General features: G+C 51.4%; 1 protein-coding gene across 5 annotated transcripts in view; it reads left to right on the top strand.

Moving 5' to 3' along the window:
- The window catches only part of PLXNA4 (plexin A4), a 461,826-nt gene extending 445,254 nt beyond the window's left edge, over positions 1 to 16,572 (top strand). For all 5 annotated transcript variants that reach the window (XM_006887135.1, XM_006887134.1, XM_006887136.1 and 2 more), the window contains 3 exons: positions 1,486 to 1,698; positions 12,740 to 12,890; positions 16,477 to 16,572. In XM_006887135.1, coding sequence (XP_006887197.1) covers positions 1,486 to 1,698; positions 12,740 to 12,890; positions 16,477 to 16,572 — 460 coding nt within the window. The remainder of the gene's footprint in view (positions 1 to 1,485; positions 1,699 to 12,739; positions 12,891 to 16,476) is intronic.
- The last annotated feature ends 751 nt before the right edge of the window (positions 16,573 to 17,323 follow it).

Raw genomic sequence — 17,323 nt, 5'->3', positions numbered from 1 at the left:
GGGTCACATTTCTGCCACTACCATGCAGTGCATCTCGGGAGACTTCTTTGGCCTTGAGCCTCAGCTCCCTGAACATAATCCAGGCCCTCCAGACCTGCCCCATGCCCACTGCTGATACACGGGGTTGCTGTCATGATGTCCATCAGGCTGAGGGGAGGGAAAGAAAGGCACAGAGTGGGAGAGCCCGTAGTGAGGGCAAAGGCAGGCAGTGAGAAAGAGAGATGGGACATGCTTCCCCCAATGTCCAGGTATCCTTTCTGGGGACAGAAGGGGTGAGTTAGATCTGTACCAAGTCTTCCACCTGCAGTACTTTCTCCAGACCTCCCTCCAGCCTTTCCCCAGCAGAAGGCCACCTGTAGATCTTTCCTCTGAGAATGTTTTCTGGACACTCTTTCTTTGGGATGTGATGACACCTGTGTCCCTCACTAAGTCCTGTGCTCCCCTCCATCCCAGCACCCACAGTCCTCAGGGCATGCCTGTGACTGTGTGTCTGTCCTTCCACAACCCATATCCCCGCTCCTCACTGAAGTCCTGCTGTGCAGTGGGGACTGACTGGAATAAAGGGGTGGTAAGAAGGGACAGAGTGCAAGAGGTGCAAGTGTGGGGGTTCAAGGCGCCCGTGAGAGATGAGATGAGACATCTACCACAGTCAGCTCTGTCGTGCCCCCTTCCAGCCACACAGCGTCTGGTGGAGAACAAACTCCAAGGAGGACATTCCAGGTTGCTCCTTACAGCTGGCTGCTCCTTGTACAGGGCTTGGGGCAGCCGGTGAGATGAGACAGAGCAGGCATCCCACTGGAGAGCATGCACATGGCTCCTTCCTCCCTAGGACCCTGCGGGCCAGGGCAGATTATGAGTCCTGCAAGTAGACAGCAAGTGTCACCTCTGGTGGCCTAGTGGTAAGGAGCTGCACTGCAAACCCAAATGAATGGGGTTCAAATCCACCAGTTCCTCTATGGGAGAAAAATGGGCAGTCTCCTCCTATGCGATTAAACTGCCTCTGAAACCCCCCTAGAGGGTTAGCTATAGGTTGGTTCCATCTTGGTAGTACACAACAACAACAACACACATCCCAGGAGTGCATCGCCAGGAGGCTTCCTCGGCCTTGAGCCTCAGCTCCCTGAATGTAATCCAGGCCCTCCAGACCTGCCCCCCGTCCGCTGCTGACACACGTGGCTGCTGTCATGATGTCAGTGCCGACTCACGTCCAAGTGCAGAGCAGACCTTCTCAGTCAGGTTTCCAAGCCTTTGACATTTTGGAGCCAGGTTGCCAAGCCTCTCTCTCAAGCACCTCCTCAAACTGCCAACCTCTCAGCTAGTAGTCATGCACATGTGTGCCATTCCCAGGCTCCTTCCTCTCAGACCCATGAAGGTTCTGGAAGTTGGAGTTCCATGGCTCCTCTCTCCCTCTCCAGAGACCTAGCCCAGCGAAGCCCCAGTCCCATGGAGCATTGATCTGAAACTCTGCTGCTTTTCTCCTTGCAGCCTGCCTCTGAGGTTCTGGGTCAACATGATCAAGAACCCACAGTTCGTGTTTGACATCCACAAGAACAGCATCACGGACGCCTGTCTCTCAGTGGTGGCCCAGACCTTCATGGATTCCTGCTCCACGTCGGAGCACCGGCTGGGCAAGGACTCACCCTCCAACAAGCTGCTGTATGCCAAGGACATCCCCAGCTACAAGAGCTGGGTGGAGAGGTGAGTGCCCGGCGTGCAGAGTTAGGGCACATCAATGGAGCAGGGATGAGAGGTCCTTCCTTACATGGACTGGTACTCACAGAATGGTCATTTATGGAGCCTGATGCTGTGATCACAGCCACACTCCCAGCCGTACCAACACTCATGACAGGAATTGAGGAATTCCAGAAGTTGGCACAGAGCCCTGTTTCTCCACACAATGTTATGTTGTTATGTACTGTCAAGTCGACCGATTCATAGCAATCCTATGAACAACAACTCTGAGCCCTACCATCTCTGACACATCAAACCCCATTACCCCAGTAACTGTGTCAGTCCATCTCATCCAGAATCTTCCTCTCCTGCATTGACCTCCCACTCTTCCAAGCATGGTGTCTTTCTCCAAGGACTGGCCCCTCCCGAAACATGTCCAGAAGTATGTGAGACAGAGTTTCAAACTCCTTGCTTCCAAGCAGCAGTCTGGTTTTGCCTTCTCCAGGACAAACCTGTTTGTTCTCTTGATAGCCTAGGAGAACAGATTTTCTTGTATTGTTGTTTCTAAGTGCTGTCAAGTTGAGTGTGACTCAGTGACCCTAAGAACAAAAGATGTGAACCCTGTTCTGTCCTGAGCCATCCTCATACTTCCTGACACACGAGAGCCCACTGCAGCAGTCACCGTGTCAGTCCACCTGGTTGAGGGTCTTCTCCTTCGCCGACCCTCCGCCCTTCTCAACATCATGTCCTTCCTAGCAACATGTCCAAAGTATGTGAGGCAAAGCCTCCTCATTCTTGCATCCATAGAGCACTCCAGCTGCATCCTCTCCAAGACATATCTGTTCTCTTGACCGTCCATGGGATGTTCAGTGCTCTTCTCTAACACTCAAAGACATCAATTCTTCTTCATCCTTATTCATTGCTCGGATCTCAGATGCATGGCTAGTAATCATAAAGACTATGGCCTGAATCAGACACACTTTAGTCTTCAAACTGACATTACAACTCCTGAGTAACTTGGGAAGGTCCTTAACTGCAGATTTTCCTAGTACAATGCATCTCCTTATTTCCTGACGGCTGGTACCAAGGTTATTACTTGTAGATCCAAGCAAGATGAAGTTGTTGAGTGTTTCAGTCTTCTCTCCATGCATCATGCTCTTAATAGCTTGGCTGCATAAATGTTTGCTTCTCTATCATCTGCTTTGGGTGCAGCACTTGTCTGTCAGACACTGTGCTAAAGTAAAGCTCCCAGATTAAGACAGACTAGGAAGAAGGATTGGCTGTCCACTTCTGAAATGACAGGCCTTGGAAAACCTATGCCTGTTGGTATTGTTAGGTGCCAACAAGTTGGCTGTGATTCATACTACGCCGTGTGAAACAGAACAAAGCCTGGGACTGCGTTGTATTCACAATTTTTAGTATCTGAGCCCCTGTTGCAGCCACTGTGTATTCTGTGTGCCTTTGTGTTCATCTTTGAGAAAGAAGATGGAAGTAGTGACTGCAACAGTGAGCATAAGCACAGCAGAAATTGTGAAGATGGTGCGGGGTTGGGCATGGCTTCATTCTCTTCAACTATTGCTATGATTTGAGCCAGTTCCACATCTGACAGTATCGTGCAGCACTACATTGGGCATCGGGTGTTTCTTGCTATGTTCCATTGGTTTTTCAAATTGTCCTGCTATCCCAAGGATCGCACATCTCCAGTAGTTCAAGTGCACCAGCAGATCCAAGGGAGGAAGGTGGGCCTCTCCTCCTACTGTGATTGACAGCTTCAGAAACCAAAGGGAGGGTGACTGTGAGTCAAAATCGGCTTGACAGCAGTGAGTTTGGGACTTTTCTGTTTCAATTTTCAAAAGTGGATTTCCAGACATTTCTTGCCTATCTGCCCTACTGTGGAAGCTCTCCTCCCACTGTCCGTGATGGGTCACCCTGGAGAGCTGACCCTGCGACTCTGTGGCCCTTGCTCAGTCCTGTGGTCTGGTCTTCTCACATACTCTCATCACCCAGCTTTGAGTTTTCTCAGCCCAGCACCAACCATTTGAGCAAGGCAACCCAGTGAGTCTTCTTTACTCATCAAGGTGACCCTCATTTAACACACAGGAAAGTGGGAAAAGGTGACAAAGTCACCTTAAATACTGTGAGTGGCTGAGATGAAGCTTGACGACAGAGTCTCAGCTGACTCCCAAATCAGTTTTTCTACTCTTTCCAATACTTACATGTTTGTCAAACCCGTATGATGCCTCTGTATGAATCAGGAAAAGTGTACCTCCTAATGACTTAGCCCTGGTGCACAATGTAACCTCACACCAGAGTCTGTGACAGAGTCCACACACCCGTGGTGCTGAGCCGAGGACGTGCACTTACCCCCTTTTCACCTCCTTGGCCAAGCACACAGTGTACAACCTACACAAGTCTTCATGGCCACCCCACCTTCACACTCCCTTCCTTCTGCTTCCAAGTGTTTGTTGTTGTGGTTGTTGTTGTTGTTGTTAGTTGCTATTGAGTCAAGTACCACTCATAGTGACCCTATGAATAACAGATCTGGGCCCATCTTATCCTGTGCCGTCCTTATACTTACTGACACACTAAAGCCCACTGCAGCAGTCACCATGTCAATCCACCTGGTTGAGGGTCTCCTTCACCCACCCTCCACCCTTCCAAGCACCATGTCTCTCTTCAAGCAGTAGCCCCTCCTAGCAACATGCCTGAAGTATGTGAGGTAAAGCCTCATCATCCCTGCCTCCAAAGAACACGCTGGCTGTACCCGCTCCAAACATGTTTGTTCCCTTGGCTGTCCATGGGATGTTCAGTGCTCTTCTCCAACACCACAGCTCAAAGATGTCAGTTCTTTTCCTGTCATCCTTATTTGTTGTCCAGCTCTTAGAAGTATAGGAAGTGATCTGAAAGACCGTGGCCTGAATCAGATGCACCTTAGTCCTCAAACTGACATCATTACTCATCAACAATTTGGAGAGGTCCCTAACTGCAGACTTTCAATATGTTTTTTGATTTCCTGACTCCTGGTACCAAGTTGCTTCCAAGTAGCTTTAAAGAAACCCTGGGAAGAACCCAGCTTTGGTGCCTTTCTGAAAAGAAAAATAGTTCAGAAACAGTGCTTGACACACGTGCTGGAAATAAAACCTACAGTATATTTCAGTTGTGAGGGTGGACCCCATCTTTACACGTGAGAGTCACCTCCTTTGAGCAAAAGGAACTACTGAGAGTGGTCAGGAGGCTGGTCAACCAAGTCCCATAGCTCTGCCCACAGGCTTCTGCTGATGTCCCTCCCCCTGTGTTCTTTGAGACTCCCTCCACTCCCATCAGACTGTGACGGAGCCAGTTCTGCCTGTTGGGGAGGGAGCTGACTCTCTTTCTGTGTCAGATCATGTCTGAGAGGTTCTTGTCCTTCACCTGAAGCTGGGCTCAGTCCCCTGACAGTGCAGCAGGCCCTCTGTGTGGTCCCCTGCTCTTTAGCAGAGAGAAGAGGCAGGGTGGGGCAGTGGTTGTCCACACACTGTCACCTTGTCACTGCGATAAAGTCCCAGGAAGACAGGTCATTCAGCAAGCATGTGTAGAAAGGACACATCTCGAACAAACAGGCTGGCACAGAGTGGCGGGTGAGACGGATGCACGCGCCGGCTAATGGTCCCCTTTCCGCTCAGTGTAAATGAGATTTCTACCACGCAGCTGCTACGGGGTCACGAGTAACCCTGGTCCACTTGGTTATTTTTAGGAGTGGCTTGATGGTTTCCATTTCTTATCCCACTAGTTTCTTAGCAACCAATGGTGCTCTTAGGAAAGCCATCATTCACGTGCTTCGAGTTCTTTGAAAATGCTTTCTCGTCTCACTCTGGGTTGGGGCAACAAGACAGCGGGAGCAGGAAGACAGCCAAGCAGGTCTGAGGGTTTGGGAGTGAGTCTGGAGCGAGCACCCCTTTGCCTGCTGATGAAGTGAGTGAATCCCATGCTCGCAGCGGAGGCTGGCCAGAGCCCCAGCTTGAATTTCACCTTCCTGTGCTTTTGGGTTCAGCTCTGAGGATTGGTTGAGGGGGTGCCTGGTTGTTCTTAGGGCCACATCAGTGCAGTTGGAAGATCCTGATGTCCACCTCACCCTTTCAAGGACACAGGAAGCCACTAGTTCAGGAAAAGGATGATGGAGAGCCCTCCTCCTGTGGTGAGCTGAGCAGGACGCGGGCTCAGTGATTCGCTGAGGTGGGCTGGACCCCCATGCCCTTAGGAGAGGATCTTCCACATTAGTGGAGCCAAACCACAGAGCCTGGCTGACCTCTTCAAAGGGGACAAAAAGCGAATAAACTCATGAAACCTCATAAACCCTGCTGTTTAGAGAGCACAGATGATTCTATCAGCAGCTCTTCTACAGAATGTCTCCTGGAAATTCATCTTTCCCATATCCTTCCACGCACTCTCCCGTTCATGTTATCTTCTGCCCATCCACCTTCCATCCTCCCAGCGTCCCCTTCCACCCTCCTAGCATCCTCCCTTCCATCCTCCCTCCCAGCATCCCCTTCCATCCTCCCAGCGTCCCCTTCCATCCTCCCAGCGTCCCCTTCCATCCTCCCAGCATCCCCTTCCACTCTCCATCATCCTCGCTTCCTTCTTCCCATTACCCTCCCATCCTCCTCTTTCCTGTCCTCCTTCCCATCCTCTTTCCCGTCCTTCTCCCATCTTCCATCAGCCTCCCTTCTCTCTCCCCATCAGCATCCTCCCTTCCATCCCCTCATCATCCTCCTTCCACCCTCCATCATCCTTCCTTTCGTCCCTTCATCCTTCTTCCCTCCTCATCATCCTTTCTTTCATCGTCCCAGCATCCTCCTTCCATCCCTCATTATCCTTCCATCCTCCAACATCTTCCCTTCCATCCTCCCAGCATCCTCCTTCCATCCTCCCTTCTCTCTCCCCATCATCCTCCCTTCCATCTCTTCTTCATCCTCCTCCCATCCTCCATCATCTTTTCTTCCTTCTCCCCATCACTCTTCCTTCCATCCCTCATCATCCTCCTCTTCTCCTCCAGCATCCTCCCTTCCATCCTCCCAGCATCTTCCATCATCCTCCCTTCCTTGTCTCCTCCAGGCTATCTTATCTTCCCATTCACCCTCCCATCTATCCTCCCATTCGTCCTCTACCCACTTTTTCTCCCACTCTCTCATCCCACCTCCTTCCCTCCTGCCTCTCATCACCAGTTCACCATCCACCCTCCCACCTTCTCACTTATTCTCACACCTGACCGACCACCCCTACTGCTCCCCACGTTCCTACTCACCTTCTCAAGGACCTGTCCACCATCTTCCATTCACTCTCTCACTTTTCCTCTCAAGCTTCCCCATCTCATCCTGCTCCCAAATGTCTTGATGTGCTAGCGGTTGGTGACCCCAGCAGACCGTCTCTGCCCAAGTATTAAGGTTTTGTTGATGTTGTTATGTGCTGTTGAGTCAAGTACGACTCACAGAGACCCTATGAACAATAGCTCTGAACCCTGTCCTATCCTGTGCCGTCCTCATCATCTCTGACACAGTTGAGCCCATTGCTCCTATCACTGTGTCAGTCCATCTTGATGAAGGTCTTCCTCTCTTTAACGGATCCTCTACTTTGCCAAGCATGACATCCTTTCCCAAGGAACAGCCCCGCCTAACAACCTGCCCGAAGTATGTGGGATGAAGCTTCACCATCCTTGCCTCCACAGAGCAATCTGGGCATCCTTTCTCTAAGCCGTGTCTGTTTGTTGTTTAGCTGTAGTCAAATCTATGGCAAGGGAGAAGATTCTCGTGGATTCCCATTAAAAATTAAGTGCTACAGTCACCTGATAAAGCAGATTTCAGTGACAAACGGTGTGTCATGTTCAGTTGCAGTCTTTCTTCATTACCAATATCAGATCAGTGTTCTTCATTTTGTACTGGCTATACGCTAGGAGAGCTTCAGTGCTGTCCCCCCAGCCTCACATCACCACAGCCTCACCATCCTCACGCGTTCACAGCCCAGCAGGCTGCGCCCCACAGGAACCCAGTGGGGCGGGGAGTCACGGTTAGCCTGGGGGGAATTGCCGAGGGGTGTGCCACACATTTGAATGTCATCCATCACACGTGTCATGGCATGAAAAAGGTCAAGAATTTTAAATATTCAAATATGCATCCTAAAGAAAGTCATCTATTCAAACATGTGAAGCTGTGACAGTTCTCTCTGGGAGCAGGCCTGGAGGTGAGGTGCAGATATTTCATTAACTTATTCATTATTCCTGGGGTCACATGCACCTCAACCTCCGTCCCGGGTGGGTTGGCCACTTTTATGCAGTGGACTTGATCTGTCCCTTGCAGACCACGTCTGTCCCTGGTCAAGGAGGACATGCAGGCGTGCATTCAACACAAGTTGTAGCAGAGGGAACTCAGAGTGCAGGGGTGAGTGTGCTGGCAGAGAAAGGGACAGAAAGGGACAGACTTGTACCTTGTTGTTGTTAGGTGCCATCAAGTCATCTCATTACGACCCTGTGAAAACAGGTCTGAGCCCAGTCCTATCCTGTGCCATCATCATCATCTCTGCAACATTTCAGCCCATTGCTGTCGTCATGTCAATCCATTTAGTTGAGGGTCTTGTTCCCCTTTGCCAACTTTCCACTTTCCAAGCATGATATCCTCTAAAGAATATCCTCTCCTTGGCCTTGAAAGGCTGTGTCCAGGGAGCATCAGAGCCCTGGGCTCTGAATATCTTAGTCCTCTGTCTTTGTGTCTTTACCCTTGAAGTGGCTGAAAGGATGGTGACAGCATCCTGTTCTCAGTTTGGGCCCTTTGAGAGCACCAGCCTCTCGAGGAATGATCTATACAGCTTCCCAAAAGCACTAGTGGGGCACACACTGAGTCTTCCTGCTGCCGTAGAAGCGCACGGTTGTGAGGCTGGCTGTCGGTGGAGTCCAGGCTGGCTCTTTGCAACATTTCCCTGAGGGCTGATGCCAGAGCCAGAGAGTGATGATTCACCACTGTGGTACAAGCAAGAGCAGGAAGGAGAGTTGGATGCGGCCAAGGGGACCCCTGGCCTGCCCGGCGAGCTGGGGCTTCAGTCAGCCTCCTAGCATAGCCATCTCCACAGCTAGATCTGGGGGACTTTGGGGCACCAGTCCGTTGTGAGGAAGAGCTCACGTGCACATTTGAATCCCTGAGAACAAGTTCAAGTGCAGGAGCCCAGGCAACCTTTCCCTTCCTCACTATGGAGCCAGCTGATGAGGACACTTGTCTGAAGTTCATTAACGGGGCCTAATTGCATTCTTCACAATCAATAATGCGTCTCCATGGCAGAGCCCAGCACGAAGGCCAGCCCAGCAAGAACCCAGGAGAAAGCATTTGTGCTCACCGCAGCGGAGAGCCATGAGGACCCATCCCAGACCGAGGGGCTGAGCCCAGACAGCTCAGCTGGCCTCTGCAGGGAGCAGGGGCTGCCCAGCCCTGAGCAGGCTGGGAGGAGAAGGGGCACAATGTTAGTAAGATTCCAGGTCCTACTTCCGTCCACCCAAAGAATTGAACTCCAAGCCCTACCTCTATCCATCCATTCAAAATTGAGCAGGGTCACTGTCTGTCTCTCTGGCTCTGTCTCTCTGTCTCCCTCCCTCCTTCCCCCCTCTCTTTCCCTCCCCCCTCCCCTTATATAGGCTCTTTAGATGAATGGGTTGTATCCTGCGCTAGGTCAACCACTGTGAAGATAGAACAGGGGTCTGCTGTTTGCAGCAGAGATTTCTCTGCATTGAGGGACGGGGTCTTCCACACACAGGCTTTAGCTGCTGTCAAATTAACCCTTGTTTGTTGTGAACATGCACAGTAGCACAAAACACTGCCCTGCCCTGTGCCATCTTCACGGCCACCTGCCATTGGATGGTTGTGACTGTAAGGTTATTTCTTTCCATTGGCGGTTTTTCCACGGAGCACCAGGCTAGTCTTACTGGCATCTTCGTCTGGAGGTTCCATGGAAACCTGCTCAGTGTCACAGCATTCAAAGCAAGCCTCCCCTGCCAGGCGGTGGCTGCACATGAGGCATGTTGGGCAGCAGTTGAACCTGGCTCTCTGCCATGGTCCAGTGGCCGGACCACTACCAACAACTTCATCTTCCTGGGATCCACAATCAACACCCATGGTACCAGCAGTCAGGAGACATATTGCATAGGGCAAGTTGGCTGTTAGTGACCTCACTAAATTACTGAGGAACCATGACATCTGTTTGAAGAGTAAGGTGCACATGATTCAGACCATTGTCTTTTCAATCACTTGCTATACATCTGAGAGCTGGACGATGAACAAAGATGACAGAAGGTGAATTGATGCCTTTGAGCTGTGGTGTTGAAGATGAGTACTGAATATCCCATGGACTGCCAAAAGGTCAAACAGATATGTCTTGGAGAAGATGCAAGTCCTTGAAGGAAAATTTGACAAAGCTTTGTTTTATATATTTTGGGCATGTTACTAGGAGTGGCTGGTCATTGAAAAGAGATTTTATACTTAGAAATGTGGAGAGTCAGTGAAAGAAAGGAAGACTCCCAACAGGACGGACTGACATGGTGACTGCTGCAATGGGCTCCAATGTGTCAGAGATTGAGAGACTGGCACAGGATAGGACAGGCTTAGATCTGTTGTTCACAGAGTCACTATGAGTTGTACTTGACAAAACAACTCCATCATGGAAGGTGGGATCTTCCCCTCTGTTCCTGAGTGAGCATAGCAACAAATCAAGTCTGTCCTTAGAGGTTTGCACCTCAAGTGTCATGAGGAAATAAACTACTCAGAACCATCTTGGACTACCAGTCAGCAGGTTGGTGGTTCAAATCCATTAGCCACTCAGAAGGAGAGAAAAGGGCAGTCTCCTTCCATAAAGACTTCCAGCCTCAGAGACCAGATGGAGGGTTGGAGGGTTGCTGTGGGCCTGCACTGGTACGACAGCAGAGGGTCTTAGTCTCAGCTTCAGGCTACTAGCCAGAAGTCAGTGGTCAGAACCCAGTAGCTGCTCCCGGGGAGAAAGCCGAGACAGATGGCTTCCATAAAGACTTACAGCCTTGGACACCCGATGAGGCGTTCTGCTTTGTCCTGTAGGCTCGTGTGAGCCAGAATAACTCCATGGCAATGGATTTGTTTCTGGAAGTTAGGCTGGGCTTTGAGTGGGACCCAGGGCTGGGACATGTCAGGCTCTTAGAAGATTAAACACCGAACCAGAAAGTCACAGGAGTGTCCTGGAGTTCTGCAGATGGAAGAAGGGACGGAAGGTGGACACAGACGATAGGGGAACATTGGAGCCCAGATACAGGGATGGGTAGGGCCAGCTCACTGAGTCACCATGTGCTCATGACCTTGTCTTCCTCATTGACCTTAGTGGCATCAGAGACCACAATCTACCCAGCAAGGCGCTGTGTGTTTGGCATGTGCTGAGTTCCTGAGGGCACATCCCTCTCTGTTTCCCTCTGACCAGCCCCTTCCCTTGCTAGAGGGCACAGATGTCATTCATTGCTGCTCTGCCTGCCCAGTTTGCCAGCGAATGACAGATCGGTGCTCCCAGCACGGCCATGGCCTGGAGCAGGGCTGCCACCCCAGCCCTCACCAGCCCTCGCCGGCTGCGGGTGCTCTGGCAGCAAATTGAACTGTCACTCCACAGCCGGCCCTGGAGCCTGACACTACGGCAGCACACGTGTGCCACCCTGTCAGCCTGTCGCCCGCTCCTGAGAGCAGACTGGAGGAGGTAGATGTGAGGACAGATGCGGGGCTGGTAGATTCAAGGTCGGAACAGTGAGGGAGGTGGCAGGAGGGACATGGGGCCATTCAGGTCAGGACTGTGCCCAGGTCTCAGAGAGCGCCCCCTACAGGCTTTAGCTCACGTGCCCACATGACCCTCAGGGTGAAGTCTCCTTAAATTCCATGCCTTATCCCAGGCCCAGCCTTGACCACTGCCCTACCCAATTCCGCCCTGTGCTGGCTTCCAGTGTTCCCTCGCCTCCTCCTTTCTTGATGCCATGCAGTTATCTGGTCTCTTAAGAAGTTTAAGTGCTGAGATATGAACTAAAAGGACATCAGTTCGAATCCGCCGGAGGCCATCTGTGTGTATAAAGGTTTGCAGCCTTAGACACCCTCCAGGAAGTTCTGTTCTGTCCTGCTGGTTGACGGGGGCCAGAGTCAACTCAACAACATTGGGTTCGGATGCTTTAAAAGGAGCTTTGGTAGTACAGTGGTTAAATGCGCTGATGCCACCTGAAAGGTCAGTGGTTCGAACCCACCAGCCTGCACTCTGAGATAAACCTGTGGCAGTCCATTTCTCTAACGACTGTAGTTTTGGAAACCCTACTGGACAGTTCTACTCTGTCCTAGAAGGCTGTAATGGTTTGACTCCACCGCATCAGGTTTTGGGGATTTTGTTTTATTTCATGTTTTGAGTGTGTGTTTGTTTTGTGAGGGGAGTCTTTTTCATGTGGCCGAAAAGCCAGAAGGCTCACAGGCAAGGGGCTGAAGCGGCTGTCTTTGGGGGTCCAGGGCCCTTCATTCCTCATTAGGAAGCTGTACAACTCCTCCTGGTGGGGGAGTTGGGGTTTGGTGCGTAAAATGTCAAATTGCAGAAATTAAAAATGTAAATGCTGGCATCTAATTAACCAGTTGACAGCAGTGCACAGCTGCAGGTGACAGTGACTGATTGCCTTCTGCTAGTCTCTCCCCCGGCAGCCCCGCCCCTCCTGTCTAACCCCAGGGAGGGAGGGCACCTGGGAGGAGGCATGCTCCCCCAGAGTCGTGCCGGGGACCTCGCGTGTCTGCCATTGATGAGAGACTGGCCCATAGCGTGGGCGCTGCCCCTGGTCTGACTCTGCTGTGTCTTAATTACTCCTCAGTCCCTCCTCTGACCCCTGTTGTGTAGCTGCAGTGGGTGCTCCCTGGCCCAGGCCGAGAGGGAGGATAGCCCTTGGTGCCCAAGTCCCCATGGCCAACAGTCAGTCACCACTTCCAGTGCCCGCTGGCCTGTAGCCCCAGATGCAGTGCCGAGAGCACCTAACTCTCTTGAACACACACAGACCCAGCTTCTCTCTTCCTGTTCCACCTTGCAGGTATTACTCAGACATCGGGAAGATGCCGGCCATCAGTGACCAGGACATGAATGCCTACCTGGCCGAACAGTCCCGCATGCATATGAACGAGTTCAACACCATGAGTGCGCTGTCTGAGATCTTCTCCTACGTGGGCAAGTACAGCGAGGAGGTGAGCCTGCCCTCTGGGCCCTTGGGGAAAGGAAAGGGTGGGGACAGGAGGAATCCTAGGAACCAAGAACCCCATGGGCACCCCACCTCTGCCAGAGCTTCCTGCCACCCAGGACTTGAGGCTCATTTGAATACTGAGACCCTGGACAATGATCTGCTTCACTACTTCACCAAGCCCTGTGTGTAAAAGCCCCGTGTGTTGAAAAGACAAATCAATATCTCTTGCTATATTTACTCCCATTTTGTGTTTATGTCCCACTCCTTCCCCTCCACTGTTGCATCTATTTTCTTTTTGCATTGCTGTGATCAGTGCTATTTAAAAAAGCACTTCTTAACTCCTATGGGCACAGCCTTATAGTGTGATGGGATGGGGTAAAAAGTGGAATGGAGTGGCGTGGAGTGCATTGGAGTGGAGTGGAATGACTAGAATGGGATGGGATGGGTGAGATGACTGGGATGGCCCAGCATGGCATGGAATGGAGGGTATTTTCAGTGGTTGTGTTCTCTGTGCAACTAAAGTAACAGCCAGTTCAGACACTGGCTTATTTCTTGGCTATGCAGACCTAGACCAGGTGGGTTCAGAACTTAATTCCCTGCATCTGAGCTGAGTGAAACTGTGAGCCAGGCCCAGCTTTCCTTGGACTAAGTGAGGGAGGGCCAGCTTTCCCAAGGACTACAGGAGAGGGAAGAAGCCCTAGCCAGGCCTGGGCCTGGTGTCCCACAGGACAGCACTGAGGACTTGAAGTGACAGGAAGTCATAGTGTGTCCCACTGGCCAAGGATCCTTAGTATCAGTCTGCTGGTCAATGATAGAGGCAGAGTTTCTACCTGTCCGTGGTGACATGAGAGAAGTTAAGGACAGTGTGGAATATCTCAGGGCCAAATGACTGGGAAGGACTGTCCAGTCTATAAGTAGAGACTCACCCACTTATCCCACCTTCATGAAATGATGATGCCAGCAAATGGAAGCGGTTGGCCAGCTGAGAAGTTGGCATGTCTCCCTTGGTCTCCCCAACTAAATTAATGGACTAGGCAGTGAATTCAAAGCTTGAGCACCTAGAACTCTAGAGCTTTCTTCCATCCAGGACCTTCTCTGGTCCCTGCCCTGCCAACTTCCAGCACCAATAGATACAGCTAATACTTGCCCAGGTATCTCATGGTCAAGACATTGTGCTGAGGCCTCTTATACCCGTCCATTCTTCCCCCTGGAGCAGACGAGAGAGGGGTAGAGAGTCCTGTGAGCTCCAGATGAGGAACGCAAGTGTCCCTAGGACAAAATTTGTGCCACTTCGCCCAACTAGACCTGGCAGAAGCCATTATTCAAACTCCTATCTCCTGATCCCAGGTGAAATTCTAACACATCTTCCATCATCCACCACAGCCCCTCACTGTCACTGACCCCCACCAATGTCTGAGCTCAGAACAAGCTTTGGTCAGCCTTGTGGACTGGACATTAATGACCAGTGACAGTTAAGACATTGTTCCTCTAGGGAGATGTGTTTTGTTTTGTTTTTTTCATGGGCCAGGTTAGGCCAAGTGACTTTTATAATGTGATTTCAGGATCCAGGGAGCTGAAGGGGAAGAATTTCCTGTTTTGGAAAGAGGGGCGGGATTTCTCAATACCCAGGAAATCATATTCCTGCTGGACTCTGCACCACACTCTGACGTTGGTTCTGGAACTGTCTGCCGTTTAACACGTACAAAATGGTAGCGTCCTTTCATGGGGCTCCACAAAGCTGCCTTGCAGAGCACTAGAATGTGCGTGTTTATCCAGATAGGACAACGGTGTGGCCACCTGCTTGTGCTCTTTGACACACGGGTGCTGATACACTGGATACACTGATACACAGATGCTGTACCTCACACAGGCACCTCTCACACCACCTGTTGTTGCTGTCAGCCGGTGATCAAGGGAGTTCTGTCTCTTAGGAACCCAAACACTGCCTGGTCCTGAAACGTTCTCCCAGTCTCTCCTGTGTCTGAGCCCATTTTTACCGCCACTGTGTCAGTCCACCTGGGTGGAAGTCTTTTCTGCTGGCCCTCTATTCTGTAGAGTATGATGCTCTGCCGTATTGGGTTACCACACAACCAGTGAATTAGAACATCCGGAAATGATTGTCTGACAGTTCCAGAAGAAAACTGTTGTTGTTTTTGTTGTTGTTATTGTTATGTGACGTCAAGTCGCCTGTGACTCATAGTGACCCTATGTACAACAGCCCTAACCTCTGTCCTATCCTGCGCCAATCTCACCATCTCCGACACACCTACCTCCATGACCCCAGTCACTGAATCAACCCATCTCAGTGAGAGTCTTCCTCACCTGTGCTGTCCCTTCACCCTCCTACGCATATGAAATCAAGGTATCAGCCATATTGATTCCTTCCCTGAGGGAGAAGCTATTCCTCGCCTCTCTCTCAACTCCATTTGCCAATTCCTGGGAATTCTTGATGTTCCTTGGATTGTAGACACTTCCCTCTAGTCTTTTCTCTGATCCTGGCATACCTGTCTTCCCACTGCATTCTCTCTCTTTGTAAGAACACCATGCCTATGAAATGGAGTCTCTTGCTACTCCAGTGTGACCTCATGGTAAATTAACTGATAAAATCTTCAAACACCCTTTTCCTGAATATGTTCCCAACCACAGATACGACAGGTTGTGTGGAGGAGAACAGGCTGTATGAGGCCGGAATACGGCTGCACTCTTGTTTTCCACTATCTTCTTCCCCACACTCAGTCATTCTTGTGTCATGCCTGCTGGCGTGGTCTTGGAGACCCAGGGCCCTGGCACTCAGCCAGCTTGTGTTCTCCAGCATCTCAAAGTCCTTCTCCCTGTCCCTTTGTGGGATGTGGAGACTTGACCTACCCTGCCATTGCCAGTGAACCCCTTCAGTAAGTACCACTTCATAAATTCCTGTGTCGATCATGATGCTTCTTTCTTCAGTCTTAAAGCACCTCAGGAAAATATTAATTACTGCTTCATGTCTTGACATGTTTTTTGGAGGCCACAATTCAATTCACATCTCCCCACCATCCTCATTACCCAGGATGCCTACGTAAGCATCAGCTTTGTGTGTAAAAATCCATATCTTCCAAGCTTTATCTGTGTGCACACCAACTGTGTGATCCCTGAATGTACACAGAGAGAGAGGAGAAGAGGGGAGAGGTGAAGAGGTGAAGAGAGGAGAGGAGAGGAGAGGGAATAGAGGAGAGAGGAGAGAGGAGAGGAGAGGAGAGAGGGGGGAAAGGAGAAGAGGAGAGAGGGGAAGAGAGAGGAGAAAGGAGAAGAGGGGAGAGGTGAAGAAGAAAAGAGAAGAGAGGAGAGCAGAGAAGAGAGAGGAAAGGAGAGGGGGAGAGAGGACAGGAGAGAAGAGGAGGAGGAGAGGGGAGGGGGAGAGTGGAGACAGGAGAGAGAGGAGAGGAGAGAAGAGAAAAGAGGAGGACAGGGGAGGGGAGGGGAGGAGAGGAGAGAGGGGAAGAGAGAGGAGAGATGGGAGAGGAGACAGGAGAGAGGGGAGAGGAGACAGGAAGGAGGAGAGAGGAGAGGAGAAAGGAAGGAGAGCCTAATCCTTGTCTTTCGTCCTTCCACAGATCCTTGGCCCTCTGGACCACGATGACCAGTGTGGGAAGCAGAAACTGGCCTACAAACTAGAACAAGTCATAACCCTCATGAGCTTAGACAGCTGAGAACCGTCCTCCAGGGCTGCCCTGGAGGGGACACACCAAGCCGTGCCTCAGTCTAGATCATCATCTTTACCAAGTGCAAGTTCCGACTGGCGCCAGCCGCACCACCTGCGCAGCTGTCCTCCCTGCCTCTCTCTGTCTCTCCCTGCTCGCTGGAGCCCTTCTCTTTCAGTTGCTTTGCTAACACCCACCCTCACTGAGTCGGGATGGTGAGGCCCATGGTGAGAGGCCTGACCAGGGATGTCAGATGTGTTGCCCTGCTGTGGCTGACCCTGAGTCGCTGACAGGGTCCATGGCATGGTGAGAAGCCGAGGATCGAGGACGGATCTGTGCTGCTACTTCCCCTTCCTCCTCTTGGGAGTCCCGCCCTGGTCAAATCTTGGCCGAGAGAAGAGGCAATGAGCTCAGTGTTGCCTTCTCTAAGAAGACATCAGCTGGCTCGCCCTTCTCAGCTCTCTACCCCAAGAGGTCAGCCTGTGGTGTGAAAAGAAAGGGCGCCCCGCCCTCTGTGCTGCTGGAGTAGGGGGTAAGGAGTGAGAGGGACCGGTGGTGCTGTCCCCCACTGTTGGTATGACATCCAGAGACCTCTGTGTCCCCTTCTGTGGTTTTCTGATCACCTTGGAGCCCTTCCCAGTGCCCACAGGGACCTGCCTGCCAGGCTCCTCCCCTGCCCATGGGAATCCAGCTGGAGAAAGGACGGAAGGACAGCAGCTACGTTGCACCACTTCGATGCTCCTGGCAGCAGGGGAAGAAA

This window comes from Elephantulus edwardii, unplaced genomic scaffold (assembly GCF_000299155.1).
Source record: "Elephantulus edwardii isolate Elephantulus edwardi_28Jun2011 unplaced genomic scaffold, EleEdw1.0 scaffold00055, whole genome shotgun sequence".
Classification (NCBI taxonomy): Eukaryota; Metazoa; Chordata; class Mammalia; order Macroscelidea; family Macroscelididae; genus Elephantulus; species Elephantulus edwardii.
Note: the sequence above shows the minus strand (reverse complement) of the source record. Positions and strands in the feature narration are given on the sequence as shown.